Source organism: Glycine soja, chromosome 7 (assembly GCF_004193775.1).
Source record: "Glycine soja cultivar W05 chromosome 7, ASM419377v2, whole genome shotgun sequence".
Lineage (NCBI taxonomy): Eukaryota > Viridiplantae > Streptophyta > Magnoliopsida > Fabales > Fabaceae > Glycine > Glycine soja.
The window spans coordinates 13,413,804-13,441,465 of NC_041008.1; the positions used below are offsets into that span (position 1 = coordinate 13,413,804).

Here is a 27,662-nt window from a genome sequence, read left to right on the forward strand (position 1 = left end):
CTGTTAGAGTTCTTGTGCGTCAGAAGAAGAAGAAGAAAGGAACAAAATGTGTTTTCTAAAAGCTGCTCTAGGTTAACATTAGAAATTATGACCTATTTACTTTTACTTATTTATTTATTTATTTATTTATTAAAAGTTACGGCTGTTACATCTTTCCTTAATTCCAAATCTTTACCAATTACTAACCTTCCTTTCCTCCTCAATTCCCCCCTTACTCAGGAAAAGTGTTTATGGGAGTTTGAATCACTTTGCAACTCAAAATTTAGCTTTTGAACATCTAGATCAGACTGCCAAGAAGCTTTAATTCTGGTGAGGATATCTGATTCAAGTTGAACCACAAAAACAACATTACACTCAACTAAACTTCCTCGAGACAATGCATCAACCACCAAATTTTCTTGACCCTACTTGTATTCTATGAAAAAGCAAATTCCATGAGTTTTACTAACCATTTCTGCTGGAATGTTGTAGCTAACCTCTGATCCAAAATATACTTAAGGCTCCTATGATTGGTTCTGATTACTAACTTCTTAGGTAACAAATAATGTCTCCACTTCTGCACTACAAAGACAACAACTAGAAACTCCTTCTCATAAGTGGATAAGGACTGTTGCTGCACATTCAAGCTCTTGTTGATGAAGGCTGTGGGATGATTGTCCTGCATCAAGACAGCTCCAATACCCATACCTGAGGCATCTGCTTCTACTAAAATTTCCTTATCAAAATTAGGTAAAGCAAGGACAGGTGTTGAGACTAATAGATCCTTCAATTTCTGGAAAGCTAACTTAGTTAGCTTCTTGAGTCTAGTAGAAGTTATCCTTCTTAAGCATGTCATTAAGGGGCTTTGCCACACTTCCATATCGAAACACAAACCTTTTATTGTACCCTGCAAGCCCAAGAAATCCCCTCAACTGCTTTAAGGATTGGGGCAGAGGCCACTGTTTAACTGCTTCAACTTTGGCTGGATCAGTTGCAACACCCTCACCTGAAATGAAATGATCCAGATATTCCACTCTAGCTACAAGAAAGTAGCATTTAGACCTCTTTGCAAACAATGAATTAGACCTCATTATAGAAAAGACAGTATGTAAGTGAGACACATGGTCTTCTAATGACTTACTATAGATGAGAATATCATAAAAAATACTAGCAGAAACTTCCTCAAATATTCTTGAAACACAACATTCATAAGACCTTGAAATGTACTTGGTTCATTTGTTAAACCAAAGGGCATAACCAGGTATTCAAAGTGACTTGCATGAGTCTTAAATGCTATTTTGTGCACATCATTTTCATCCATTCTCACCTGATTGTAGCCAGATCTTAGGTCTACCTTAGAGAACCACTTGGAACCATACAACTCATCTAAAAGATGATCCACAAGAGGGATTGGGAATCTATTCTTCACTGTAGCCTTATTCAACTCCTTATAATCCACACAAAGCCTCCAACTACAATCTCTTTTTCCCACCAATACAACTGGGCTAGAATAAGGACTGCTACTGTTTTGTATTATGCCTGAGTGCAGATACTCCTTGACTAGACCATCAATGATGTCTTTCTGGTGTTTAGCATATCTATATGGCCTTTTATTTACAGGAACAACGCCTGGGACTAGAGGAATCTTGTGATCATGGGCATGCCTAACAGGAGGTAGATTGGTAGGTTCCAGGAAAATATCATCAAAACTGCATAGCAATTCTGCAACACTAGTAGGCATGGCAGATGTAGGTGCATGAGTAGTAAGTGAATTCAACAATAAGTCTTCTTCTCCCTCACACAACTGCGGCATAGAAATGCACACACTAGAAGAAAGTGCCTTGTGCAATTGCTGCTTCTTCACTGTTTTCAGCTTAGCATTAGAAGCCCCTCTCAGCACATGTCTCCTTTCTTGCGTAACAAACTCCATAGTCAGCTTATCAAAGTTCCAAGTAATGTCACCCAAAGTTACCAACCACTCCACCCCAAGCACCAAATCACAACAGCCTAGGGGCAACGACATTATATCAAATGAGAAACTGGTATTCTGAATCACCCATGTAAAACTCTTAACCACATTTAAAATCTGTACCTTATTTCCATCAACCACAACTACATTTAAAGAGGGAATCACCTCAATTCTACATCCTAATTTCTTGGCCACATGTGCATCTAAGAAGTTATGTGTACTACCACTGTCAATGAGGATATGAAGGGTTTTTTTTCCTGTAATAACCTGTGACTCACATTGTTCTGAAACTAGTAGTTCCAGTTAAAGCATTTGCTGATATTAGTGGATCACTAGCTGAAGAGACAACCAACTCCTCTCTCACAACATCTTCCCCTTCTGAATCTGAATTATCATCAACCTCCATAACATGTATCTGTAATTTCTTGTGTGTCAAACTGTGCTCTGGTGTAAAGGGCTCATCACAGAAATAGCACAACCCCTCCGCTCTTCTTTCACTCATATAGGTAGATGTAAGATTTCTTGTAGTTTGTGTTTTGGGCTTAGATGTTTCAGCAGGGTTAGGGGGTGTAGGCAACAAGGGTGGTTTTGAGAAGTGACTGATCTTGGCTGATTTAGAAAATAGTTTTTGTTGGGGGTTAGTAGTAATAGTAGATTCATACATTTTGTTGGACATTTTAGTGTAATTGATCTCTTTATTATGTTAAAATAAGAGTGCACGCTTGTTTTAATGTAATAACGAGATATTTGTTTTAATGTAGTTAAATTTATGTGTTGTTGATATTTTTTTAGTTACATCTTGGGAATATCCGTGCGAATAAGTCAAGTGCATCTAAATGGCTTGATCAATTACCCAAACAAATGGGTATAATGCTTCGATGAGGGGAAACATTGGAGACACATGGCTATCAATTTGTCTGAGTCTGTTAATTCCATGTTAAAAAACACAAGACATTTGTCGGTGTCATCTTTGGTTAAGGAGACGTATTTCAAGACCACACAACTCTTTGCTATTAGAGGTTGTCAAACTCAGGCAATGATCAACTCCGCCTCACAGTCTTCTGAAATTGTCTCTAATGCAATGAATAACGGTCAACAAGAATCTAATACACACATTGTAAATGAATTCGACAGACACAATCACACTTTTATTATAATAGAGACTCAATTTTCACTTCAAACACCTAGACCACCTGGAAGGTTTAGAGTAATGTTACAATCTCAAGAGTGTGATTGTGGTGAATATCAGGTTAAACACTTAGCGTGTTCTCACGTCATGACTACCTGTAAATCTATCAATCTTGATCCCATGAACTATGTGTCAATGTTATTCACTCTACAACACATTTTGCACGTCTACGAGAACTCTTTTAGTTTAGTGTCACACGAATCAATGTGGCAAGAATATGAAGGAGATCAGTGGGGTCTTGATCCAAGGAGAAAGAGGACTACAAAGGGTCGTCTCGTTTCAACTTGCATTCCTACTGAGATGGGCGAAGAAGAGAATGAACGGGAAAATATAAAAAAATGCAGAATTTGCTGACAACATGGTCATAACAGAAACAATTGTTCTAACATATTGTCATCTTAAGTTTTTCCTTAGCCAAGTGTAATTGTTTAAGTATTTTATTGATAATGCAATATAATGTTCTTTTATAAATAAATTGTTAAACAAAAAGTCTTATCATTTTTAATTAAATCTAATTACATCAACAAACTAATTATATTTAGAAATATAATTTTATCAAAAATAATTATATTAGAAAATTTAGATTTTAAATAAAAATATTCACCTAAAAAATATGTTAAGTAAATTAAATAATAAAACAAAAATAATTATATTTAATAATATCATTTTCTTTAAAAAAATTATAAAATTTAATTTAATAAATAAGTAATTTTAAAACCAAATAAAAAATTATATGATACAATATTTATATTTATAATATTTTAAATTTAAAAAAAAAACAAAAAGGAGAGAAAGAGTGTATTCATATTCATTTGAATTTACAGCTTTGCGACTTCTTTGGCCACGTTCATTTACAAAGTAGTGTGAATCAAAACATCCAAAATAGTGTAGATTGGAAATTAAATTGCAAAGTGATGTATATTGAAGAAAAAAAAACAGAAGAAAAAGTATATTCAGAGAAAAAAAAAAACAAGGAAGATGAGCTAAATATGGGTCCAATTGCATTTGTAGGTTTTGACTTTTTTGTTGGAAAAGAAAGAGAAGAGTGTCTTTTTTTATACAATAATAAAAAAAATACTTCTATTTATATTACATTTCATTCTTTATTTAGGATTATGTAATTTTACGTAAATTCTTTCTTTCTTTTTTTTCCTTTAACCTTTTACACAACTAAACAAATGAAAAAGGGAAAAAAATATTGGTTTTCCTTTCATTTTGTCTTTTACCTGATAACCTAAAAATAATTATTTTTCACTCTAATCCTTTTCTTCCCTTTTACTTTCTTTACTAAACCAAAAATATATGTATTGTCCATTGTCTTTGATCCAGAATCATTTGTGCAATTGGAAAATTAATGAATGAAATATGATAATTAATTATTTTGTTTTTATTGTCACATGGACTTGATTTAGTTTTGATAAATTTTATCCTTTGTATGTGCAATGTAATGCTCCCCAGGGTTTAAAAATGTTATTTGCTTATTACTGAAGTCAAATCCTATTACATATATTTTGCAGGATTTTACACTTGCTTTATCTCTGGTGAGACCTTTGCCTCTTTTTATAAGCGATGCTAAATTATTGAGAAAACAAACTGCATTGACCAAGTACAAGAATGGAAGGGTATCTAAAGTCTTCATCATTGCTGAAAAAGATAATATACAAACAGAGGACTTTCAAAGGTGGATAATTGAAGGCACTGGTCCATATGCTGATGTAAAAGTGATAAAGGATTCAGATCATATGGTCATGTTTTCCAGACCAAAAAAGCTTAGCTTTGAACTATTAAAGATTGCTTATGAATATTAATCTTTAAATGTTTATGTAATGTGCTTCATTAAAAAAAAAACAAATTTATGGACCATGTATCATAAAAATAAGTACCCAATAACTTGTAGTCATTATTTTATATTACTATATATATATATATATATATATATATATATATATATATAAGTTTAACTTTGATTTTCGACTAATGTATTGGCATATATGTTTAATAATTTGTTGCTGCATTAATTAATTAGTTTTAGTGTTTAAATATATTTTTTTTCATTTTTGTCTCCATAACTTTTTTATTTTAGTTTTTGTAAAATATGTTTTTTTTTTCATTTTTAAAATATTTTATATAGTACTTTTTCATTATTCAAAACTTTTTTTTCTTATTCAAAACATTGTCTAGAGCGTTTTAAAGAAAAAAAAAATAAAACAAGTACATTTTACAAAAAGACTAAAATAATTTTTTTTACATTGACGGAAAAAAAAAACTAAATTACAAGGATGAAAAATATATTAAGCCTAGATTTAACAATGAGATGTCATTGAAAGAGAAACAGGTTGATCTTTGTCTTTGACTTGAGTGGTTGGTGCTGAATGACCTTGAAGCAAAAGGGTCTCCATTTCTGGGATCGTTGCCAAAGTTACAAAGTAGAAGTGAAGTGAAAGCTCATGAATCCCACTGCCTCTGAAGCTTTGCTCTCAGTAATCTTGGCATCAACAACACTACCAACACAATTTGCATGGTGCTCATCTCCATCACGACTAACTTCCTCTACCTGCTCCTTCAGTTTACACCACAAAACAATAAAATCTCAGTGATTCAATTGTAAGTTTATTGGTAATTGAAAACTAATCACAATCTATATTTTTACTAATGTATTTTTTTTCTGCCATTTTTGTAAAAGAGCATAAAAATTAAATATTTGAAGATTTTTTTATTGTATTTTATATGTTGTGTGTTTTTTTTATATATAAAAAATAATTGGTTATATAATTCTGGGCATTTGAGATTGACAGTTCACTCAACCTAAACTTTTTTTTATTTGATTCCTTCTTTATTGGGCTTAAATCCTGAAATAGCCCAAAAATTAGGCATTGAGACATATATATATATATATATATATATATATATATATATATATATATATATACCTTTTAAAATTATGAATGATACCATTATATATTCAAAACTCAAATTTAATACTACTAATTAAACTGAAATAATTTTGCATCAATTAATGTATTTGACACTCAACATGATAATTTTAAGTGTTGTAACCCATGTACTAAAATTAGATATTGTCACATCGCTTTATGCAAATGGTTTAAACTGGAAAAAAATTATATGAATATAAAATAAGCCCATAGAATGATTACTCAGAAAAATAATTAGCTTTATTCTTCAGATTGGATCCTCTCCGATGCAGCAGCCAAAAAGTAAAGGAAAGAGAGGAGAGAGAATAAGAAAGAAAATGATAATTTTTAAATTAATTTGGCAAGGTTTGCCTTTCATAATGAGCTAGCTAGCTTATATAAATACTACGTTGTTTTAGGATTTTAGCCCGTGCTGCACGGGGCAATCAGAAAAGAAATTGTCTATAAAATTAACAAACATATGATTAAACAATTAACTATTCTAGCTGAAAACAACATTAGATCAGTAGACAAAGCAAAAGAGAAGACCAAGACTCAGTTTCTATATAGCAAAGTCATCAATGAAGGAAAGAAAAACAAGGCCAAAATTTTGAAGATGTGTAAACGGGAGAGATACTTTTTGCCTTTTTTGGTGGCCCTTGTCTTATTTTTTCTGTCTTTTTGTGTTAATGGTATGCATTTTGTGCTGGTCCATGGAGGCCTTCATGGTGCATGGTGTTGGTATAAGGTGGCCAATAAGCTGAAATCTGAAGGTCACAATGTCACAACTCTAGACATGGCTGCTTGTGGTGTCAATCCAAAGCAAAGGCAAGAGGTTCATTCAGTTTCAGAGTACAATGAGCCTTTGATGACATTCATGGCCTCTCTTCCTCCAGAGGAAAAGGTGATTCTTGTTGGTCACAGTCTTGGTGGGCTATCAGCATCTATTGCCATGGAAAATTACCCTGAGAAAATCTCTGTTGCAGTTTTCATCACTGCCACTGTTGTCTCTCAAAATCTCACCTACCCAGCTTTTCTTCAAGAGGTACTCTCAATGTGTTTGTATTGAAACCACTCCCATCTATCATTTTGTATGCATCAAAGCACTATTTTTATGTATTGATATAAATGCATTATAACACTTTATTAAATTACCATTGTGAAACTAGACACTTTTGAGGAATTTTTATGTTGGCTATTGTAGAGAAGGAGAAGATTGATTTCCCTTAACTTGGACGAATTTTTCATATTGGATGGGGTTAACAAAGCTCCAATTCTTTCATCGCTTGGAGTTGAATTATTAGCATCCAGATTCTATCAATTGACATCAAATGAGGTAAATATTTTTTTAAAAAAAATTGCAATTCATACAGGTTTACTATATATTTTGATTTTAACTAAGATGGTATAATCATAAAGAAGGTATTTATTTATTAGAGAAAAAACAACGTAAAAATTTTAATTTTTGGGTAAGAACTTTAGGAAGAGTTCTACTATCCACTTTCTTTGATCTGTAAATGATATATAAACACTTCATTAATTATATTTTAGTTTATTGACATGGACTTGATTTAATTTTGATAAAATTTTTATCTTTTTTATGTACTATGTAATGTTCCCCATGATAAAAAAATATTGTAATTTCCTCATTAATGAAGTCAAGTTCAATTACGTATTGTGCAGGATTTGACACTTGCTTTCTGTCTAGTGAGACCTTTACCTCCCATTACAAGCGATGTTAAATTATTGATGAAACAAACTGCAGTTACAAAGTACAAGAATGGAAGGGTATCTAAAGTCTTCATCATCAGTGAAAAAGATAATTTGCACACAGAGGACTTTCAAAGGTGGGTAATTGAAAGCACCGGTCCATATGCTGAGGTGAAAGTGATAAAGGATTCAGATCATATGGTCATGTTTTCCAAACCAAAAAAGCTTAGCTTTGAACTATTAAAGATTGCTTACAAATATTGATCTTTAAATGTTAATGTGTCTTGCGTCATCATAAAAAGAAAAAAAAACATGTTTATGGACCATGTATCATAAAAATAAGTAACCAATAACTTTTAATCATTCTTATAATTACTATGTCTTTTTATGTTTGATTTTGGTTTGTGGCTGTCTGGCTGATGTAAAAAATTTGACATAGTTATTTAATGATTTGTTGCTGCATTAATTAATTAGTTTGACAATACATGTGATGTCAAATTCATTAGTTTTACCAAAGGATCTAACTCACTTGGTTGAGTTTGTTGTAAATCCTTGATACATGTTTTCGATTCCTACATATAAAAAATCAATTCATTAGTTTTGACATGGAAAAAATGATTTCCCTTGTGCTTATATCAAGCATCCCATTTCCCAAGCAGAAAGCAGAATAGGACCTTAAAGAACAAGGGGGAAAAGTTACATTGTTGCTTAAATTCTTGTCATCTTAGTAACAACTCCATGACCAGGTTCTATAACCAAACGGAAGGAAGGTGAATGGCAGTAACTTAATGAGAGAGAGAAGTGAAACTTCAACAGAATGAGAGACAAAATCACCTTCAGTTCTGCCATGGCTAAGTGTTGTCAAACACACACGAGGCCCTATTCCAAATGGATTATAGGCTTGTGGAACCTTGCACGCTCCAAGCACCCCATTTGCAAATCTTTCTGGATTGAACTTGTGAACATCAGGGAGTTGAGGGTATTGATTCAGAAGTGGGACTGGAATCTGAATATTCATTCCTTTTGGAACTAGTATGCCTTTTAAAATAATGTCTTGGAAAGCTGTTCTAACAACATGTGCTTGTGGTGAATAAAGCCTCAGAGTCTCTTGAATCACCAGGGTTAACTGCACGTGTAACATTTTTATAGAAGGTCAACTTTGAAAAGATTTACAACATCTAAATAAACAATTGAGACACAAATAAATGTTGAATTAGAATAGGGCACTTATAAAAGAATTGCTAAATAGCATGATTAATTTTTGTCTGTTCCATCCTATTTTCAACACTCATGTGTTACCCATTTTATGCCAACAAAATCTTGAGCAAGAATATTTTATATAAAATCCTTTGAACAAAACCAATAGGTCTTCTATCTCTTAATGATCTCTCAACTTGTTCCTCCTTTTGTGTATATCAAGATGCCGTGTGGATTCATATAACTGACCTCACTTAGTAAGATAAGGTTTTTGTTGTTTTTTGTTGTTGTGTACACTAGGATGCAATTGAAATGGGAAAGATTATAATGAAATTTCTCCAACTACAAATTCATTACATGTTATTAATGCATTGTGTCCAATTCAAATATCTGGAAACATTTCCTAGCCATGTTGTTTTATGTCCAAGATAAAGACAACTCTAATTCAAGGGCCAATGAACCTAATATTCTAATGTATTTCATGGAAACATTTAGCTTTAGCACAAACGGTGTATAAAATACCGTTTTTAAGCTTCTAAGCATACTTGCATTGCATCTAGAGCACCTATTCCACAAACTTCAAGCACCTCAGCACGAGCGCGGTCTTGCCAATCTTGGTGCAAAGCTAACAGCATTAAGCACCATGATTCTGTGATGGCAATAATCTCATGTCCGGCAAAGAAAATAATTTTGTAGTTATCAATCACAAACCTGTCATGTGAGATGGAATTTGATAAGAGACCATCACTACCCTTGCAATACTTTGCACCCTCAAGTATCATTTGTAAGAGATCCTGCTCATGAGTTTCCTCCTGGCGTTGTTTTATGAGCTTTGATATATTTGAGTTTATCTTTCTCTCCAATCTCCACATCTGTCTGTTGCTTTTGTTTGGCAAGTACCTAAAACAGATTATGACAACATTTGTCAAGAACAAGAATGCAAATGAAGAATGCTAGTGATACTCTTTTTTACACTCTCTAACACTCTCTGTATGATGGCTGAGATTTGTTGAAAATCGCCAATCACCAAATATATGGTTAAGATGCATACTGATACCCTGGAATTCCAGCATGTATTTTGGACAAGAGTTTTTGAAGATCTCTAAGCTTTGAGAATATCTCTTTTTCTTCAATGTAATTAATTACTACTAAAACAAGTTCTGGAAATTATGTCAGCTGACAAACTTCAGAGATCTTCGTCGAGTTTAATCTTTGAAATTGCTCCCTCACTTTCAAGCCTAGCCTCCCAAGACCTTAGTGTTATATTTATTGAGTCAACTATCAGATTAACCATTGGCTTCAACATGATTTGCAGCAAAAGCAAATTATGAAATTGCTATTCTAATGTAGAATAACTGAAATTATTTAGCTCTATTGTAGATTACTTTTAGATTAGTTTTCAAGGTCAAAATACTTCAACATTCTTATTGAGTTAATATAAAATTTGATCCCTAAATTTGATAATTTGCGTTGCCTGTGTCCATCAATTGGATAAACTTGGTAGCAAGTTGACACTTTTAAGGACCAATTTGTATGGACAAGAACTTTCAAGGACCAAAGCAACATAAGTTGTCACTTTCAAGGAACAAATTTTATAAGCTTAAACAGGTTTTTGGTCCCTATATAAGTTAATCTTTTTTCATTTTTGGTCCCTTCCTTTAAGTTATTTTTTTAATTTTAATCCCTGTAAGTTGGTGTTTTTTTAATTTTGATCCTTGTAAGTTTATTTGTTTGTTTTTAGTCTTTGTAAGTTTGTGTTTTTTCAATTTTAGTCTTTTTAAATTCTAATTTTTTTTCCTTGATAGTCCTCATAAGTTCGTGCTAATAGGGACCAAAATTGGAAAAATGGAAACTTGTAGGACCAAAAATGAACAAAATATCTTACAAAAATCAATATTGAAAAAGCACAAACTTATAAAGATTAAAAATTGACAAAAAAATTACAAGGACCAATATTGAAAAAATATGAATTTATGAAGACCAAAAACATATTTTAGCCAATTTTATATTATCTCTCCCTCTATTTCTTTTTCTTCTCTAAGGCCAATGTAGTATTCCATTTCTCTTGAGCATGGAAGGGTACAATAATACACTTAACTTCACCTTATCAAGGTATAGTTCACGGCAATTATCTTCCTCTGATGAGCCCAAAATTTGCCCACTTGATGACAATATACCTTGGCCCAAGAGTGGACCCGGATCTTTGAACAAATAAGTAGACTTCCCTAAATCCAAAGAGATACATGATGATTTCCTTCACCATCTCTGTATTTGTCACCATTAGCCACTGTACAGTCCCAGTAGAAAACAAGTATAAGGGACCTGCATAAATCTAATTGAAATCAAAATTTGGACTTAAAATGGACGGCAATGAATTCATGTCAACCTACTTGATTTTATGATTATTATTTTCATATCAGCACTTCCTACAAAGTATCATTCTACCCATTATTATAAACAGAAGTACAACTAGGGAAAATATATTCACTTTTTTATATTATAATTGTGAACTTATTCTTTATGTTTGAAATTGAGAATGTCATAAGTGAATAGACCTATTGGGAAATATCCAAGTTTCACATCGACTGCCTCAATACTTGAAGTGTAGTTTATATATCTGTTGGTGTATTGGAAAATGATTTTTGATGTTGAAGACAGCTAGGGCAGTGTGAAAGATAGAGTTTGAGTGAGACATGCTGATGGAGAAGAAAAAGAAAGGGTTTAAATGACGCGCTATCTCTGAGAGGCCTAACTCAACCCCAAAAGCTAGCTCAATCTTCCTTTTCGTTAAGTATCATTAGCTTATATAAAGGATTACAAACTTAAAGATAAACTAAGAATAATGATACAATATTTTATCATATATTTTGATAATATATTTTATCAAATTCAAACTTATTAGTTAGGCTAACAATACTGATAGAATATCGTATCATATATTCTATCAAGACCAAATCAAAGCCATGTTCCTATTAGTGGTTTTTATGTTTGCTTTTAATTTGGGCAAAATTGCACTCTCTAATGTGAGTGGTTGCATGTCTTTTGATGACACCATGTATGGGTGTCATAATGGACTGTCATTTCTCATGTATTTGCACTTAAAAATGAACGGAAACATGCAAAACAGTATGGATGTTCAGCAGAAACGAAAATAGCTCTACTCTCTCATTTTCTCTGCTTATGGTGTTTATGATTTATGTTTCATTGCTGTCTATATTCTTTGCTGTATTAATTTAACAGATTAACCAATAAACTCAGAAAATATGAAAGAGCTCTAAAACTCAAATGAAAGCATCAAGTGTACGCTTATATTTTGAATGTTTTAATTTTTATAATCAAATTCTTACTCGAAAACCCATCAACTGTATAAGATAAAGACTATCATGGTTTTAGAGAAAGATAATGCTTTGATTCAGCTCTATATGCTTTTGTTAGTTGTTACTTCTATCAGAATTTGGAGTTTCACTCGATAATCCACGCAATAAAGGTTTACATTAAAAGTCAACGTAGATTACACGTGTAAAATTCCAATTCTGATTAGAGAACAGTAACAAAAGTACCTATACAATTGTATTTATGTTTTGCCCTTTAAAAATTGTCTGCAACAACAATTGCAGCCACAACATGAAATTTTTAGACTTAGCGCGACTGCAATTTGTGGCACATCAGCTGCATTTTTCCACACTAACCTGCATTGTCAAAGATCAGCAGCAACCTCTACCCACTACCACAATATAAAACCATGGTGACTATTGATTCATTTCTCTAAACAAAATGAAGGAATGAAACATGATGTTTATAAGACAAGACAAGACAGAAGTAACTTACCATATTGGTTGATCCACTTTTGAATATGAGGGAAGAGAGGAAAAGGCCATTTGTGAGAAAGAGAAACACGTTGAACTTTATCATTGACTTGAGTGGTTGGTGCTAACTGAACTTGAAGCAAAAGGGTCTTCATTTTTGGAATATTGCCAAAGTAGAAGTGAGGTGAAGGACCATGAATCCCTTGCCTGTGAAGCTTTGCTCTCAGTGATCTTGGCCTCAACACCAAAACATTGAAGACGTGCATCAACAATACTAAAACCATTCCCAGCACAACTTGCATGGTGCTCATCTCCATCACCACTATGCAACTTTATTTTCCACAGCAAAACAACAAAATCTGTGTAATTCAATTGTATGTTTTTTACTATAGTTTCCAACCGTGCTATGCACGGTATTCATTTTATTTTCAATTTCAATTCTAATCATAGATAGGAAATACTAAAAAGAATAATATGTAAGAATGAAAAGATTGCTGTATAAGACAAAAAAATACAATAAGTATTATATTTAAGATTAAATAAAAAGGACATGAAAAAAAATATTAACGTAAAACAAATCATTACAAAAATGTTTTTTATTAACAAATTAAATTTTTTTACATCTTTTTATTGAAGGTATTTTATTATGCACTCACATTGGAGAAAAGGTTAATACTTCAATTAAAAAATAAAAAAATGACATCTACATTCCCAACCTAATTAGTCAGGATATTGCAAAATCCCGGGCAATACTTTTCAATTTGGGTATAGAGAAAGAGGGTTAATAGTTGTATTTGAAAGTTCTATACTTGAGAAAAAGTGATTAAAAAAAGAGTGCTTATTTATAAATGAAAATCTATTAGGGTGGGTAAATCGGTTAAGTCCATGAATTGGTATGCAAGACTTGCGATCCATGTAGACTTTGGATCAATTTTTTTAAAAAGTTTATGGCTATATAGGATTTTAGGCCCGCTCCACATGATTCGCGGGCTATGTGGGTTTGACCCGTAGAGTTTGTGGGTTGGCCCGCAAACCCTCAACCACCCATTAAATCCAACCCAAACTCAATTAATCTTAAAAGCTGAGTCCAAAATATCTTTGTATTTATGTTGAAAATTTATTTGGTTGTATTAAAACTTTTATAATTAAGTATTTGTTAAAAATTTGGTTATTTTTTTAAAAGAAAATATATATCTATTTTAAAATTGCATTTAAAAAAAAAAAAAAATAGGCCTGCAAACCAATCCGTTAGCCTACTTGCCCACCCCTAATATCTATAAAAATCTCATGCTTGAAAAAATATTTTAATTCTCTTTTATCAAACATGAAAAACTTTTATTTCCACATTTTTATGTTTTAATGTTAAAATATTTTCTACATCAATCAGTATCTTAATGGAAAAAAGAAATTAAATTAGTTTAAATTTAACTAATTTTTTAGTCTATAATTCCATCATTTGATACCTCATTTATTTTTTAAAATCAGACATTCATAAAATATTTTAATCGTTAAATCATCCATTCAATAGTCTTTTGTTTTATTTTTTTATATATTTTACTTAATCATGCATGCCAGATATCACATTTTTTTTTAATTTAATCCTCATTGTAGAGAGAATAAATACAAAAGTTATAATATTTAAAATCAATTAAATTAGAGATTTATGATGTTTAAAAGGACGAAATAGAAAACAAAATGTATACTAAAAAAGTTATATGCGTTATTGCATTTTTTTAAGTTTTTTTTAATTTAAATTAATCTTTAAAAAAATTCATCAAATGATAAATTTTGATCATCTTCGTCTCATAACTTCGAAGTATGAGAATATCTTCCTTTCATAAAAAAAAATATTATTATCTAATTTGGATAAAAAAAAAAACTTATTAGCATTCATCAGCTAGAGAAATGATGTCTTATGACTATATCAACCATCCCATTACCTGCATGTTTTCATCATTCATCTGTTACATTGTTGCTTAAATTCTTGTCATCTTAAGAACAACTCCCTGGCCAGGTTCTATAACCAAACGGAAGGCAGGTGAATGGCAGTAACTTAATGAGAGAGAGAAGTGAAACTTCAACAGAATGAGAGACAAAATCACCTTCAGTTCTGTCATGGCTAAGTGTTGTCCAACACAGACACGAGCCCCTATTCCGAATGGCATATAAGCTTGTGAAACCTTGCAAGCTCCAAACACCCCATTTGAAAATCTTTCTGGATTAAACTTGTGAGCATCAGGCCCCCAGAGTTGAGGGTCTTGTTGCAGCACTGAGATTGGAATCTGAATATTCATTCCTTTTGGAATTAGGATGCCTTTTAAATTAACATCTTGGAGAGCTGTTCTAACAACAAAGGCTGCTGGCGAATAAAGCCTCAAAGTCTCTTGAATCACCATGGTCAACTGCAAGTGTAACATTTTTATATATGGCCTTCACAGATCAGTAAGAATGCTCATGAAACTTGGAAATGATCAACTATAATTACAATAAAATTTGAGGCACAAAAAAATCAGAAAAGGCTTGTTGTTAAATGTACCTTAGATGCTGTCAAGGCAGTTTTGATTTTTAATTTGAATTAGTTATTGTGTTGTTAGAGAATAAGTTAGTTTCAAATTTTAAATTAGTTTCTGATTTTATTCTTCAATTATTGATAGTAGCAATTCCTAAAATAATGGAGCATGATCCTTTTATTCAGTTATTTAAATGTATTTAAATATGAGCCTCATTCAATAAAAATATTGTGTCAGCTATTCCAACTTAAAACCCACGCCCTTCTCGAGAGAATCTAGTTTCTCGCAAATTGCTCCTCCTGTCTTTGATGACGAGAGTTATGACCTTTGGAAAATGAAAATGAAGTCTTACATGGAGTCTTTGGATTTGTGGGGTGCTGTGGAAGAGGATTATGAAGTGTCTCTTGCTGCCTGAAAATCCCATTATGGACCAAATAAAGCATCACAAGGAGAAAAAAACCAAGAAGACGAAGGTAAAGACATGTCTATTTGCTAGTGTTACTCAAAAGATGATCATGACTCTCAATTCACCCAAAGAAATTTGGGATTGGAAGAGTATGAAGGGGATGAGCACGTTCGTGTCATGTAAGTACTAAATTTGATGAAGAAATTTGAGGTACAAAAGATGAAGGAATCCGAGACAATTATAGGGTACTCGAACATGTTGGTTGGCATCACTAACAAGGTTAAATTGTTAGACACTATATTTGCAGATTCAAGAATTGCTGAAAAAATTCTGGTTACAGTGCCTAAGAGATATGAAGCATCAATATCCACTTTGGAGACTACAAATGAGTTGTCCAAGATCTCTTCAACAGAGGTGATACATGCCTTGCATGCTCAAGATCAGAGAAGATTGATGAGGGAAGAATCAAAAGTTAAAGGAGTTTTACCAGCCAAGCACCAGAATGCAAACAAATACAAGAAAAACAAGAACTTAGATGGAATGGGAGCAAGCTCAGCATCAACCAATGCAAAAGGAAATTGGAAGAAATCTTATCTGCCTTGACAACACTACATAAAGAAAGGACATCCTCCAGAAAATACATAATGCTAAGTGCAGTGAGTGTAATCAAATGGGACATGAAACTGTTATTTGCAAAAACAGGAATCAACCACACAGTGAAGCTACAAAGGTTGTTGATCCGGAGGAGGAGTACCTGTTTGCTGCTACAGGTTTCTCTAGTATTGAATCAAGTCAAAATTGGCTTATTGATAGTGGTTGTACTAACCACATGACAAACAACAAGGATTTATTCAAGGAACAAAGCATTATATGCATATTGAAGGTTCGAGTTGGAGATGGCAAGTTCATCCGTGTGAATGGCAAGGGAACTGTAGCAATCTCAACCAACAAAGGTACAAAACTCATTTTTGATGTGTTGTATGTTACTGAAATTGATTAGAATTTGTTGAGTGTTGGACAACTAGTTGAGAAAGGTTATAAGGTGTTGTTCGAAAACAAAATTTATTTAATTAAAGACGCAAAAGACAAGGATATTGTCAAAGTAAAGATGAGAGGAAAAAGCTTTGCTTTAAATCCGTTGGAGGAGGAACAAATTGTTTTTTCAATAAAAGAGAATATCACTTAATTGTCTCACAAAAGGCAGAAAGTTGAAGAAAAGCAAGTAAATTCTAAAATAGCAGCCCCTAAGTCCCAAAGTAATTCAAATAAAGAAAAATTTGCACCTATTACACAAGAGCATACAAACAAGAAGATACACTTGAAGGAGAAAGATGAAAGAATTGAGCAGAATGAAGACTCAATCACGTGTGAAGGAAGCAATAATTTTTCAGCACCCTTAGATGCTGTCAAGGTTTTGATTTTTAATTTGAATTAGTTATTGTGTTGTTAGAGAATAAGTTAGTTTCAAATTTCAAATTAGCTTTTTATTTTGTTTTTTTTTAATTATCAGTGGGCAATAACCATTCCTAAGATAATGGAGTATGATCTTTTTATTTAGTTATTTAAATGTATTTAAATATGAGGCTTATTCAATAAAAATATTGTACTAGCTATTCCAAATTAAAACTCGAGTTCTTCTATGTTCTTTTTCCTTCTCTCCTACTTTTTTTCTCAAATTAAAACCATCAAGGCTATTATAAACGAATTGCCAAATAGCATGATTATTTTTTGTCTGTTCCATCCTATTTTCAACACTATGTATCACTTTTTTGCATGTACTGCCTGTTTTATGCCAACAAAATCATGAGCAAGAAAATTTTATATAAAATCCTTTGGACAGCACAGATAGATCTACTATGTTATGATGATCTCTCAACTTGTTTTCTTCCTCTTGGGGAGATTAGAATGCAAATGAAATGGTTAAAAAGTACAATGAAATTTCTCCAACTACAATGTCATTAAATGTTATTCATGCATTGTGTCCAATCTAAATCTCTGAATTGAAATTTCATTCCATGCAGAGTTGTTGAAGTCCAAGAAAATTAATCCAAGGACCAATGAATTTATCAATTTAATATGTTTCATGGAAACATTTAGTTTCAGCACATACGGTGTACAACATACCGTTTTCAGGCTTCTAAGCATACTTGCATCTGGAGCACCTTTTCCACAAACTTCAAGCACCTCGGCACGAGCACGATCTTGCCAATCTTGGTGTGCAGCTAACAGCATTAAGCACCATGAGGCTGTAATTGCAGTAGTCTCATGACCAGCAAAGAATATATTTTTGCAATTATCTATCATGAACACGTCACATGAGATGGAGTCTGATAATAGGCCATCACTGCCCTCGCAATTCTTTGCGCCCTCAAGTATCATTTGTAATAGATCCTGCTCATGAGTTTCCTCCTGGCGTTGTTTTATGAGCTTTGATATCTTTGAGTTTATCTCTTTCTCCAATCTCCACATCTGTCTGTTGCTTTTGTTTGGCAAATATCTAAAACAGATTATGGCACCATTTTTCACTTTAGTAGCATCACTAACAAGAAAAAGAACATAAAATACAAATATATGATAAAGATGAAAGTAAAAGGAAAGCATTACAATGCAAAATATGCACATTATATCTCTTATGATTGATGAGCATGAAAGCTTTTTATGAGCATACATACCGAAAGCCTGGAATTCCTACATGAATCTTGGATAAGAGTTTTTGAAGATCTCTAAGCTTTGAGAATATTTCTTTTCCTTCAATGTAATTGCTCCCAAAACAAGTTCTAGCAATTATGTCAGCTGACAAACTTCGCAAATCATCGTCAATTTTAATCTCTGAAACTGCTCCCTCACTTTCAAGCCTAGCCTCCCAAGACCTTAGTGTTACATTTGTTGAGTCCACTATCAGATTAACCATTGCCTTCAACATGATTTACAGCAAAAGAAAATCATGAGATTCGTATTGTAATACAGTATAACTGACATTTTTTAGCTATCTTGTAGATTAGTTTTAGGTTAGTTTTCAAAGTCAAAATACTTCAACATACGTAATTGGATAACATACAATTTGGTCCCTAAATTGACAATTTGTGTTGCTTTGGTCCATGAATAGGGTAAACTTGTCAGCAAGTTGACAATTTTAAGGATTGATTTGTATTGACTTGCACTTTCAAGGACTAACAACAACAACAACAAACTCTTATCCTAGTAGGTGAGCTTAGCTACATGGATTGCACGATGCCATTCGGCTACATGGAGCACTTTCAAGGACCAAAGCAACATAAGATGTCACTTTCATGGGCCAAATTTTAAATTAACTCTGCATTTATTTCTTCTCTATGGCCAATGCAGCATTCCATTTCTCTTCAGCAGGGTAGGGTAGAATACACTTACCTTCACCTTATCAAGGTATAGTTCAGGGGCAATTATCTTCCTCTGATGAGCCCAAATTGGCCCACTTGATGTCAATATACCTTGGCCCAAGAGTGGCCCCATATCTTTGGACAGATAAGAAGGCTTCCCCAGATTCAAAGAGGTGTACATGATGATTTCCTTCACCATCTCTATATCTGACACCATTAGCCACTGTATAGTCCCAGAAGAAAACAAGTATATGGGACCTGCATTCATGTCAAACTGAAATCAAAAGTTGGACTTTAAATGGACGGCAATAAAATCATATCACCTATTAGTCCTAGGAGACTAAATATTCATTTAGTATTATGCCAACCCTTTTTAGAACTTCCTGCAAAGTATTATTATTTTCTGGGTTTCTTTTTTGGTATGTGATTATTTTTTATTATGGCTTTTATTATTACAAGTCTAAACTTGTCATTAAAACACACCATTCTACCCATTCTTCTACAAGTAGGGTAAACATCTTCACCTTTTACATGAGAATTGCGAACTTGATTCTTTCAGGCCTGTAGCCAATAGGGCCTTTTGAACTAGTGAAACTATTCCAAAATTTGGCACCGAAGCAGTAAAATACATTGCTATGGAATCTGAAAAGGTTTCTCCCTATAGAACATTTCTATCAACTTTATCAGATCAAGAACATGAAGTGTTTATAATAGACTGTTAGTAAACTCAAACTCAACTCAGTGTTTTAGCCTTCAATATGCTTGGTCATAGATAAACCAATAAACTCAAAATATGAAAGACCCCAAAAACAAAAAGTCAAACAAAAACATCAAGTATGTGCTTTCATTTTGCATTTAGAACATTCCAATTTTTATAATCAAAATCTCACTAGAAAACTTTTAAAACAATATTTCTTTTTTTTAGTTCATTCAAAACCAAATATTAACTTGCAAAGAGTACTGATAGTTGATTCATTTCTCCAAATAAAATGAAGGAAACAACATGTTTATGAGACTGGCCAAAGTAACTGACCATATTGGCTGATCCACTTTTGAATATGAGGGAAGAGGGTGAAAGGCCATTTGTGAGAAAGAGAATCATGATCATCTTTGTCTTTGACTTGAGTGATTGGTGCTGACTGAACTTGAAGCAAAAGGGTCTTCATTTCTGGGATGTTGCCAAAGTAGAAGTGAGGTGAAGGACCATGAATCCCTTGCCTATGAAGCTTTGCTCTCAGTGATCTTGACCTCAACAATAAAACATTGAAAACATGTATCAACACCACAACAACTGCTACCAACACAACTTGCACTGTGTTCATCTCCATCACTACCTTCTTTTCCTTTCCCTGCTCCTTCGGTTTACACAATAAAACTACAGAATCTCCGTGATTCAATTGTAAGACTAAGTTTCTTGGTCATTATAAACTATAAAGTCAGCAGTGTCTTCTTAAATTAATTTTTGTACCACTGTTGTAAAAAAAAAAAAAAAAGGTTAAATTACTTATTTTGATTTTTATAATTTTATAATTTTTATTTTTTTAGTTCTTATTTAATCTCTACAATTTATATTTTAATATTTTTTTAGTTTCTCTAGTTTAAAAATATTACTTTTAATCTCTATAGTTTCATGACTTTTATTTTTTTAGTCCCTATAATTTTGGAATTAAAAAAGAATTAAAATATAAATTATTAAAATTAAAATAAATACTTTTAAATTACAGGAACTAAAAAAAATTAAAATATAAACTATAGAGATTAAAGATTATAATGATTAAAAAGATAATAATCATGAAATTATTGGAAACAAATGAATAATTTAACAAAAAAAAATTAGGTGAAATTTTGTAAGAGAATATTGAATAAAAGAAGAGTTTAATAGACATGGTCTTTCAATACTCTGGCAGAAATCATTAATAATATAATGTTTAAAATAATTTATATATCTATTTATCAACACAAATTTAAGTCTACTCCCAATAAAAAGTTATTACGAGTATCAACATCACATAAAATTAGACCTTGGGCTTTAATAAAAACTTTATAAGAAGTTAATACAATATAGTACAACCATATTAATTTTTTTTATACTCTCATAGTCTCATTATCTCCTCGTCACTCACTTATCTTAACAAATCCATCCATCTTTTCATCTTCCATTTCTCTCTCTATATTTATCTACACAAATTTAAGTCTACTCCCAATAAAAAGTTATTACCAGTATCAACATCACATAAAATTAGACCTTGGGCTTTAATAAAAACTTTATAAGAAGTTAATACAATATAGTACAACCATATTAATTTTTTTATACTCTGATAGTCTCATTATCTCCTCGTCACTCACTTATCTTAACAAATTCATCCATCTTTTCATCTTCCATTTCTCTCTCTTGCAGCGTTGAAACTTGAAAGTCACAGCTGGCTGACGTAATCACACTGTTGATGAATGGCTTCTTCTATTCATCGTTTTTAAGGTTCCATCTTATCTTTTTCATTTGTTTATTTTCTCATTGTATTAAATATTCATCTTTCCTTCTCAAAAAAAAAAAATTATTCATCTTTCCTTCTCAAAAAAAAAAAAAATTATCCATCTTTCTTTTCTCCATCTTGCAGGCATTGAAGCGTTAAATGATTTAGAATTAACTCTATCAAAATAAATCAAGGACAAGCTACAGGTTGTACAGTTTTACATAATAGCTAGAGCCTAGAGGGATAACAAGACAGTTTTTTTTATAAAAAAAAAGTAATCCTCCGATTGCACCATTGATGCATTATATAATCCTTATTTTATCAACTACACTAGTAAGTAGTAACCAAAAAAGAAGTAATAATAACCATCTTTAAATTTTAAAATGAACAAATAAATATGTTTCAGTTAATTTGCCCAAGACACATAAATATAACTTTAAAGGAGTTTTTTCTGGGGAAAAAATATAGATAAAGAAGAGACCAAAAGTTAGCAACACAACACAAGTTCATTTCAAATAAGAAAATTCAAAACAAGTCAATGTACCACAAAACTAGGTAGACTTTTTTAGAAGTTTTTCCAACGGAGAAAGAAGAATCTGAACAACAGCCATCTACCAAAAGAAGATAGTTTATCTACGGTTATGAGGGGAACTCAGAAGACCTTGTAGTTATTATTACACTTTATATGACAAAAAATACCCAAATAAATCTCTTGCAGAAAGAGAATAGACCATGTAAACCATCTGATCCGGGACGCATAATCAAAGAAATGCTACAATATTTCTGAAATATTCTTACCATCGAGACATCTTAAATGAAAGGGAAACCATGAAGTTTTGGCATCTAAAAGCTACTCAACAATACACAACCAATTAAGTTTTCTATTTTGCTTGTAAAGCCAAACCTCTTTCTCTTACACTCCTAGTTATCAAGAACTGGTAAAGTTTTGCACAAAATGTCGGCCGCTAGCTCGAGCTCTTTCTCTGTTATGATCAATGGTGGGACAAGCCTGACAACATTTCCTTTTCCAGCAGTTAATACTAAAAGGCCAGAATTTCGGCATGCATCGACAAAGGGTGAGGCAGGTACATCTAAATCTATTCCTATGATTAGCCCAACACCACGAATTTCTTTCACATGTTGGTTTCCTCCTAACTTCTGCTTGAGTAATTCTTTGAAGTAGAGGCCTTTCTTAGATACAGACGACAGGAAATCAGGTTTTGATATTTTATCAAAAACAGCAAGGGCAGCACTACAAACAAGAGGGTTTCCAGCAAAAGTGCTTCCATGGTCACCATAATTTATAGAAGAAGCAACTCTCTCAGTCACTAGGACTGCTCCAATAGGTAGGCCTCCAGCAAGAGGCTTTGCAAGGGTCATCATATCCGGGAAGACACCAAATGCCTCATGGGCCCAAAGAAACCCTGATCTACCTAAACCACATTGAACCTACAAAATCACAGGAAAGCATATGATAATTAAATACAATAATATTAACAACTAAATGGAATAACTAAAACATGTTATAAATATACTTCAAAATATGACAGCTATACTTTGCCGCACTATGAACTAAGAAATCTTTGTGGATTTAATAGAAGGTCATGGTACTAGACAATCTCATTCTTCTCACTATCATTCAATCAATAATAAGGCATAGATAAACCAACCAACAATTTCAAGTGAAAATGTCATCAAGAGTAAGATATTAGACAATCGTTTCCAAAGCAACTCAAAAAAAAATTAAAAGAGAAAACTAATACTGTTGCCTGTTATATGAGCAAATCTCTGTTTAAAAATTTTCAGGAACACTAGGCATTTGCTTATTACCATACAAGTACAGTTATATATCAATATTAGATGCTCGATACCTCATCAAAAACGAGAAGTGCCCCAGCTTCATCACAAGCACTATGCAGAGACTGTAGAAATTCTTTTGTGGCACTGTAAATTCCACCTTCTCCTTGAATGGGTTCTACAAAAACTGCAGCTATCTTGCCCTGCTTAATTAATTCTACTGCGGCCTGAGCATTTCCATATTCTAGAAAGGTCACTCCAGGCATAACAGGTTCAAAAGGTGTCCTGTATTGCACTTTACTTGTCAAAGCAAGTGCACCCAGGGTTCTCCCATGGAAGCAGTTACTAAAAGCTATGAACTCTGTTGCCGGCTCTTTGCCGTCAGTAGTTGTGTCTCTCTGATATTTTCTTGCAAATTTAATAGCTGCTTCATTCGCTTCGGTTCCAGAATTTGCAAAGAACACACGATCAGCAAAAGAAGAAGCCACAAGACGCTTCGCAAGTTCTACCTGCATCAATTCCAAAATAATTACAGAAACAAATGAAGGTAGAAGCAACACTGTGCAGACACAAAACATGCTGCTACAAGAAATGAACCAAAGTAAAGCATAATAGAACCACTATAAACAATTACAAATAAATAGATACAAAAATAAAGTTATAATATATGCATGCATGATAACATTACAACCATATACTTATTGGATAAAGCAGAAACTAAACAAGTTGTTTTCTTTCCTTTTCAGAATGTAGATACAATAAAAGAGTGACATTACAAAACCCAAATGATCAGTGACAATCTCTTTCGTTGTAATCTCCAAAGCAATATAATATATGCAGCTGAAATCTTCAAATCTGAAACTCTATTGAGTAACGGTGAGAGAGGATTCATATAAAGTAGGATTAACTAGCCTTTATGCAAACATACAAGGGAAAGAAGAAAATTGATATTGGAAAAATACAATATACTGGATTCTATGAACAATAGGGTCCAAAATTGGAGAGGGATGTAAATAAGGGCATGTTTGAGTACCCTTTTTAAAAGAGCTTTTAGTTTTCTTAAACTAAAAAATTAGAAAACTAATTGTTTGATAAAAAAAAAATTAAAAAAGAGAAAAAGAGACGGAGAAGAGATGAAAGTATTCCAAGCATGTTGATTATGAGCTTTGATTCCGAAAGTGTTTCAGGCATTGATTGGAATTTTTGTAATCAATTTGTTTTCCTTGCAAAACAATCACTGCACTGCACAACACAACAAAAATTCCAGAAGAGATGTGAGTGTCTGGTTGAGAAGGATGGATTGTCTTTGCAAGGAGAGCAATCACTCCACTGCTATAATCAACTCAGACTGGATCAAAGTATGTATTAGAGAGCCTGGTAAGGAAAAAGAGAAAGAAAACATCTTTGAGTTGTTTCAGTTTTTTGCTTTGTAAAATTCTTGTTTTGAATATAATTTTTAAAACTTGATCAATTTTGAGTGAGAAGTAATCTAGTAAGTAGTATAAAACAATTTTAGAAAATAGCTTTTAAAACTAAAAAATGAAAACTGAATCAATCATAGCCTAAATCTTTTAACACCTTATGAAGACTAATAACTAAGGACAATGTAATGTACACTATGATTCATTTGGGACATTTTTTCATTTTCATAAATTGGTTTAGTTTTCCTTTCCCTACTAAAGTTCTAGAAAAATTAAAGTTTATAGAATTACAAAATTCTGTAACAGTGTAAGCACTATACTCTAAGGATTACTAAAGCTTGATAACAATAACTGGGTTTCTCTTCATTTAGTGAACGGTAAGGAATAAAACAAGTACTCAATCCTGGAAACTAATTTTTCTCAGAAGCTATGGTAGATCACCATTAAGAGAACCATGTTCCACCATCAAATTTAAAGTTTTCCATACATTTTTCAAAAAAAATATTAAGTGCATACACTTTTCAATCTAGTCCTTTGTCACCATAAACCCAGTAAAATATTACTTCCATAATCTCCATTAAAGCTAAAATAATAGTTGATAAACACCACATTAAGCAATCATAAAAACCAGCATTCCCACCTCCAATGCTCCAACCGTTGAAAAATCTCTTCAAAGCTTTCCAAAATTATGCACAACTTCACAGATCAAAAAATCCAAAACAAGGCTAAATTATGTAAGTTTGAATTATTTATAATAAACCACTAATGAAACAAATAGAAAATTTGTTGCCCAGATTAATTGTTTTTAAGAAAACTAGTGTCTTAAACAAACCAAAAATAAATAAATAGCAGTAGTTTATTCCAGATTTTTTCCATGATACCTATGCAAATTGAAGATGATATAGAAATAAACTCAGATGCAAATACACAACTCACTGTATGCCCATACCTAAGGTACTGATAGGTAAACATAAAGTTTCCCATGACTTTTATGCAGATGAAGACATTGATATAACTCACAAACATATAATAACATGCCCGAACCTGAGGTATTGTGTGGAATATGTTGCTGGTATGAGTAAGAGTACCGGCTTGCTCAACAACAGCTTTCAACCAATCTGCATCCCCGTGCCCTAGTGCATTGACAGCAATCCCAGCACTCAAATCTAAATATTCTCTCCCTTCAACATCATACAATTTGCAACCTTCCCCCCTCTCAAGCACCACCGGTGTTCTTGCATATGTCCCCACCAAGAACTTCCCTTCCATCTCGATCACATCCTTGGTTTTCTCCAATGCTGTCTTCCCACTATCAGGTGCATCAACATCCACGTTAAGACACGCACTCACAACCCTCCGGCATCTAATCTGAATAACAGGACTTCTTCCCACCAAAGTACTCTCTCTCTCCAAATTGAAAAATTGCTTGGGTTTGTAACACGATTGAGAAATTGAAGGGTTCAGAGACATGTAAAATGAACTCATTGTGTTCAATTAAGGGTTAGATTCCCTCACTTTCTTTTGCTGAAACAAAAAAAAAAAAAAAAATCAAATGAGCTTCCCATATAGTTCAGACTTCAAACCCTCCACTTGAAGCAAGAATTTTCAGGTTCAGGTTACCTCATTTATTCAAAACAAAACTGATACATTGGCAACTGGAAATGCCAAAGAGAGCAACTTGCAGAAAAGAAAGAGAAAAAAAAAACACTAACTAAATTAAGATTTCGAATCAAATTCAAATGCATGACAAATTTGACCAGTAAACAAACCACAAAACACCACAGAAAACCTAACCCCAAAACAACTATACCCCAAAGTGAAAGCAGGACTCAACAAAGCAAAACTCTGATGCAGCTTTCTATGCAAAACTACACTCCCTGGACTCAACAAAGTAAAAAAAACAAAAAGTTTGGTAATTGAGAAAGAAACCAGCATTGATATAACACTAATCGATTTTCAGTCTTCACCTCGTGAGTACTATAAAATAACACAAATTTAATTCACAATCAATCAGATTCAAGACCTTCTTCCCCCAATTCAAATAAGATAACAAGCATAACTTCAAAGTTCAAATCATAACAATTGCTTTTTGGTGAATAAGAATTGGGATACCCTTATCCTCTGATTTCAATCTAGCATGCATTAGTCTCAAAGGAAATCAAAGTCCCATTTGGTGGTTCCCTTCGACCTTCATTTTGCAAACACTAACAACAATTTCTAATTTTATACAGTAAACAATAATAATAATAATAATTTCTCAAAGATTAACAATTGATGCTGTGTGATAAAGCAAAAACAACACCTTGGCAGTGAAAATCAATCTACAAGCTTCCAACTTAGGAGCTAAAACAAACAAGGGTGTTCTCGCTTTCAAGTGTGTGCTGAGAAAAATCAGAGAGACAAAAGGTGTAGCTTAGTGAGAGAGAGAGAGTTAGTAATAAAATATAGTAGTAAATAATTTTAAAAAGTTGCTTTTGCATGCGTGTGGAATAAAATAAAGCAAGAAAAATAGAAAATTCTGATACTGTTGTTAGGTGATATTTATGCTTGGCGGCTCACGTTTTATTCCGACCTTAGGGATATACTAAATTTTAGGGAAACCATAAGGTTGTTTTAATGTGGTAATTATTCTTGGAGATTAATGTGTATTATGGGCTTTTATATTATAGCTACAACTTTCTATAAATATTAAAGTGCTATTCGTATCTCCTTCTTTACTTAAAGCACCTTTTCTTTCTTTCTTTTTAAATTTTTTTTAATTCCTCCCTCTTTTGTGAAATATTAAATATGTTTTTGTTTTATGTAAGTTATCATTTTTTATTTTTGTTCCTTATGACTTTATTTTAGTTCCTCTTAGTTTGCATTTTTTCTATTTGGATTCTTGCAAAATTTTTTATTCATTTATAGTCTGTATAAGCTTATATTTTTTCAATTTTAAT

General features: G+C 32.5%; 3 protein-coding genes and 1 pseudogene across 4 annotated transcripts; 1 reads left to right on the forward strand and 3 right to left on the reverse strand.

The window, feature by feature from the left end:
• Positions 1-6,477: 6,477 nt before the first annotated feature.
• On the forward strand, positions 6,478-8,243 carry LOC114418800 (probable esterase PIR7A). The gene is made up of 3 exons (XM_028384315.1): positions 6,478-7,094; positions 7,254-7,385; positions 7,733-8,243. Exons 1-3 carry the CDS (start codon positions 6,531-6,533, stop codon positions 8,021-8,023), a joined length of 987 nt encoding a protein of 328 aa, XP_028240116.1. The 5' UTR covers positions 6,478-6,530; the 3' UTR covers positions 8,024-8,243.
• Positions 8,244-8,434: 191 nt separating this feature from the next.
• LOC114418801 lies at positions 8,435-13,262 on the reverse strand (annotated as a pseudogene).
• A 1,306-nt stretch (positions 13,263-14,568) lies between these two features.
• LOC114418802 (cytochrome P450 714C2-like) lies at positions 14,569-20,478 on the reverse strand. Its single transcript, XM_028384316.1, has 5 exons — positions 20,068-20,478; positions 19,066-19,292; positions 18,351-18,592; positions 17,803-18,175; positions 14,569-15,164 (listed from the first exon to the last, which is right to left on the reverse strand). The coding sequence occupies exons 1-5, from the start codon at positions 20,360-20,362 to the stop codon at positions 14,739-14,741; spliced, it is 1,563 nt and encodes a 520-aa protein (XP_028240117.1). The 5' UTR covers positions 20,363-20,478; the 3' UTR covers positions 14,569-14,738.
• A 1,639-nt stretch (positions 20,479-22,117) lies between these two features.
• LOC114418803 (acetylornithine aminotransferase, mitochondrial-like) lies at positions 22,118-27,185 on the reverse strand. 2 transcript variants are annotated; one of them, XM_028384317.1, is made up of 4 exons: positions 27,026-27,185; positions 25,768-26,247; positions 23,377-23,811; positions 22,118-22,954 (listed from the first exon to the last, which is right to left on the reverse strand). In XM_028384317.1, exons 2-4 carry the CDS (start codon positions 26,206-26,208, stop codon positions 22,427-22,429), a joined length of 1,404 nt encoding a protein of 467 aa, XP_028240118.1. In that variant the 5' UTR covers positions 26,209-26,247; positions 27,026-27,185; the 3' UTR covers positions 22,118-22,426. The 2 variants fall into 2 exon arrangements, with proteins under 2 accessions (XP_028240118.1, XP_028240119.1); XM_028384318.1 differs by lacking the exon at positions 27,026-27,185 and adding an exon at positions 26,836-26,974.
• Positions 27,186-27,662: the final 477 nt, after the last annotated feature.

Excerpts from the sequence above, each read along its gene's own strand:
- LOC114418800 (XM_028384315.1), top strand. The coding sequence starts at position 6,531 with ATGATTAAACAATTAACTATTCTAGCTGAAAACAACATTAGATCAGTA. Across the intron at positions 7,095-7,253 it reads ACCCAGCTTTTCTTCAAGAG|AGAAGGAGAAGATTGATTTC; the intron begins GTACTCTCAATG and ends TGGCTATTGTAG. Across the intron at positions 7,386-7,732 it reads ATCAATTGACATCAAATGAG|GATTTGACACTTGCTTTCTG; the intron begins GTAAATATTTTT and ends CGTATTGTGCAG.
- LOC114418802 (XM_028384316.1), bottom strand. The coding sequence starts at position 20,362 with ATGGAGATGAACACAGTGCAAGTTGTGTTGGTAGCAGTTGTTGTGGTG. Across the intron at positions 18,593-19,065 it reads TATACCTTGATAAGGTGAAG|GCAATGGTTAATCTGATAGT; the intron begins GTAAGTGTATTC and ends ATCATGTTGAAG. Across the intron at positions 15,165-17,802 it reads TGCTTAGAAGCCTGAAAACG|TTGACCATGGTGATTCAAGA; the intron begins GTATGTTGTACA and ends TTACACTTGCAG.
- LOC114418803 (XM_028384317.1), bottom strand. The coding sequence starts at position 26,208 with ATGAGTTCATTTTACATGTCTCTGAACCCTTCAATTTCTCAATCGTGT. Across the intron at positions 23,812-25,767 it reads TATTCCACACAATACCTCAG|GTAGAACTTGCGAAGCGTCT; the intron begins GTTCGGGCATGT and ends GAATTGATGCAG. Across the intron at positions 22,955-23,376 it reads CACTTCTCGTTTTTGATGAG|GTTCAATGTGGTTTAGGTAG; the intron begins GTATCGAGCATC and ends GTGATTTTGTAG.